This window comes from Benincasa hispida, chromosome 9 (assembly GCF_027475165.1).
Source record: "Benincasa hispida cultivar pf3 chromosome 9, pf3_genome.v1.1, whole genome shotgun sequence".
Taxonomy (NCBI): Eukaryota; Viridiplantae; Streptophyta; class Magnoliopsida; order Cucurbitales; family Cucurbitaceae; genus Benincasa; species Benincasa hispida.
In genome coordinates this window covers 97,288,179-97,291,327 of record NC_143486.1, presented here as the reverse complement: position 1 = coordinate 97,291,327, position 3,149 = coordinate 97,288,179, and the positions used below count along the sequence as shown (strand labels likewise).

The 3,149-nt window shown below is 34.7% G+C and overlaps 1 protein-coding gene across 1 annotated transcript; it reads right to left on the bottom strand.

The window, feature by feature from the left end:
* Positions 1-364: 364 nt before the first annotated feature.
* LOC120085439 (RING/FYVE/PHD zinc finger superfamily protein) lies at positions 365-2,853 on the bottom strand. The gene is made up of 2 exons (XM_039041399.2): positions 1,769-2,853; positions 365-680 (listed from the first exon to the last, which is right to left on the bottom strand). The coding sequence occupies exons 1-2, from the start codon at positions 2,714-2,716 to the stop codon at positions 627-629; spliced, it is 1,002 nt and encodes a 333-aa protein (XP_038897327.1). The 5' UTR covers positions 2,717-2,853; the 3' UTR covers positions 365-626.
* Between the last annotated feature and the right edge of the window lie 296 nt (positions 2,854-3,149).

Below are 3,149 nucleotides of genomic sequence, written 5' to 3'. Positions count from 1 at the left end.
TTGGAGAAAGATAAAATTTAATCTTATAATTTTAAAAGTTAGATTTTATTCTCTATGATTTGATAAAACCTCATACATTGTCTCTATAGTTTAATAAAACCTTATATATAATCACTATGATTTGATAAAATTATCATAAATATTTCTAGTTTTATTAAACCATAAATACTAAATTTTAACTTTCTTCAAAGTTGAAATTATAAATACCAAATTTGCAATTTAACCAAATTCAAACATAGAACCATTGTACAATACCTTAACAAATTAAATTATGAAACTTGAAGTTGCAACTATGGAATATAACCCCATTAATCTTTAGGAGCCCTGGTAAGTTGTAACCTTTGACATATAGAACTTACACTAATTTAAAGAAAATGTACTTCAACTCATTTACTCAATATCAAAGTGAAGCCATCCACATTCTACAACAATCATATTGATTTGACCCAACTATTCAACAACTCCTGATAGGGATTCTATGATAAAAGGAATTACAATACTAGTTTATTACTTCTAACAACAAAATTACACAGACAGAAAACATTAACTGAAATAATTATCTAAACATTGAATCCTAAATTTAGAGCAAGCTGATTTGCTGATTTCTCAGCAGCTATGTGCAGCAACTACAACTTACCTTCATCTCTAGCCACAATCTTGAATTTCCCTGTTAGTTGTTGCTGCAAGCACAAGAGGTAAACACCATTCAAATCCTTAAACCAAATTACAATGAGTTAATGACCAAAATTTTCATATGTGTCAAATATTTTCATCATCTTCTCCTCCAAAGATAATACAGGTAAAAAGTTTCAAAAAGAAAAAAATCCGAGTTTGTTTTCCCTTATAAAACAATACTTGTACATCAATTAGTCAAAGCTCCATTTGACTTCTTGGTGTGAGTGATTTTAGGAAGTCAAAAGATATTTGCAGCATTCATTTAAATATTAAATGCAACCAAAGCAGGTAAAGCCGTACAGCTCACATTAAAAAGTCTATAAGAACTCCTGTGACATAGACAAGTACTTTTCTTAACAAAATTTCAAACACAACTCCTAATCTCCTATGTTATGGCCTATGGAAGAAGAGTCATTCTAAGAACCCTAGCCAAGCCAAACCTACTAAGAAACACAAATATAACTACAAGACATGGATACGACACGACACGAACATGACAATACACCATATTTTAAAAATCTAAGACACAACACAATAAAGATAAATGTATTAAAATATACATTTTAAAATATTTATATCATTATTATACCAAAAGAAAATTAAAAGTGAATGGGTCAATGTATTTATAAACTTTAAAGAAAAAAAATTAAAACAAAAAAACTCAGTTTGACATATTTCACACTCAAAAGTTATTATCAATGTCATATATATACATTTTTAGTCTACTCAACAACTGTTGTATGCATGTCTAATAGAATTGTTGCGCTTGATATGTATATAACAAGTGTAGAAGTGTCCAAGTGTCCAGCATGTGTCAAACTAAAAAACACTAGTCAAACTAAAGTGTTTATGCTTCTTAATTTACCTACCCAACGATTATTAAGAGCTTGTTTCTATTTGTTGATGCGAATTCACGTTGCTATTAAATGCAATAAAGATAGACAAATGACTACAGACTATGTTAGAAAGTTGATAGAAACTCCTTAGACATAGACAAGTTTCTTCTAGTCAAACCAAAGTTGTTTTTCCTGTGCAGCAGCACTACTAATTAACAGAACATATTAAGCTCAAATGATAAAGAACATGAATTTACCTTCTTCCACAAGTCTGTATGGTTTCTGCAGAACCCAGCTACAATAGCACCAGATCTTCTTCCTTCTTGATATTCAATACAAAGATCCTCCTTCAACCCACAAGTAACATGAAAAGCCAAACTGCATTTAGGCTCTGAGCAGTCAATAGCACAACCTCTAGAAGTTTTGCAGATATAACATTTGGAATTCCATCTCCTCTTCAAAATCTTCGAGCAATCAATCCTTTCTCTCCCATCTGGGTCCTCAAAGAACACCTCAGGAACATAGAGCCCACAAACAATATGAGCCCATCGACCATCGTTCGTCGGCTTCATAGCCCCTCCTTTCAGAGGACAGAGACAGCATGAAAATGGAGTTTCTGAAACCTTCTTCTCTGTTTTGGAAGACGAAGAAGCTAAGCATTGGATACAGAACCAATCTCCTTCTGGTACATTCTTCACAAGAGGATTACCATAACATGAAGCGTGTACCATCAAATCACATCCATCGCAGAACACAATTGGATCTGAAGGATCCCCATCCGTGCTTTGACAAATCGCACAGAGAATCCCATCATCTTCCTCTTCATCTTGGATTGTTTCAGTCGCTTGAATCTCCATTTCAACATCAGAAACCTCCCTTTCCTTATCCTCTTCCTTCTCCTTTTTCTCTATCTCTAGTTCTGTTTTCGATATCGATTCTTCCTCCAAAGAAGGCTTGTATTCAACATTGAGATCCAATGACTCGGGGGGAAAATCAGGGTGAAGAGCCCACACTCGTTTCTTGGTGGGCAAGCAGTAAGGAGAAGCCTCAGGGATGAGTAGTAATGAAGAATCACGAGACTCCTTTCGCTTCTTCGCTGGGAGGGAACAAGAATCAAGCGATTGATCCTCGTTTTGCCGATTTTCTTCCTGTTTTTGAAGGATTCTGAGCCTTTTGAGAGGAGGTAAGCCATGGAGGGAATCCATTTTGCTCTGCAACTTCGAGTTGGGGTTTCGACAATCGAACAAGGAAGAAGAAGGTGAATGAATGGGGTTGGAAATTTGGGGACGAATCTCATTTTAGTAAGAATTTGGGTTAGGGTTTTCGAATTCAGAGTTCCCGCGAACTGAAAAAAAGTGGAAATTTTTTGGGTAAAATTTTGAAATGGGGAGATTGGAGAATGAATCCGGCGGGGAAGAACCAAAAATGGTTATTCAATTTTTTTGATTTTGAATGAATTTTCGTTTTTGTTGAAATTTCCATTTTTCCGGTTAAGAGGAAAAAAAAAAGCGCCAATTTCCCGCTCTTTTTTCGAAGTATAGCGGGTCGGGTTTCTATATCACCGGTAACGGAATTGGAGGCCCATCATTTTGCACTTTTGGTTAAATTATGTTTTTTAGGCTTATGCTTTATTCTCAT

Bases quoted from the DNA above. Each gene is read 5' to 3' on its own strand.
- LOC120085439 (XM_039041399.2), bottom strand. From the start codon at position 2,716: ATGGATTCCCTCCATGGCTTACCTCCTCTCAAAAGGCTCAGAATCCTT. The intron at 681-1,768 runs GTAAATTCATGT...TTGTGCTTGCAG, and splicing joins ATACAGACTTGTGGAAGAAG to CAACAACTAACAGGGAAATT.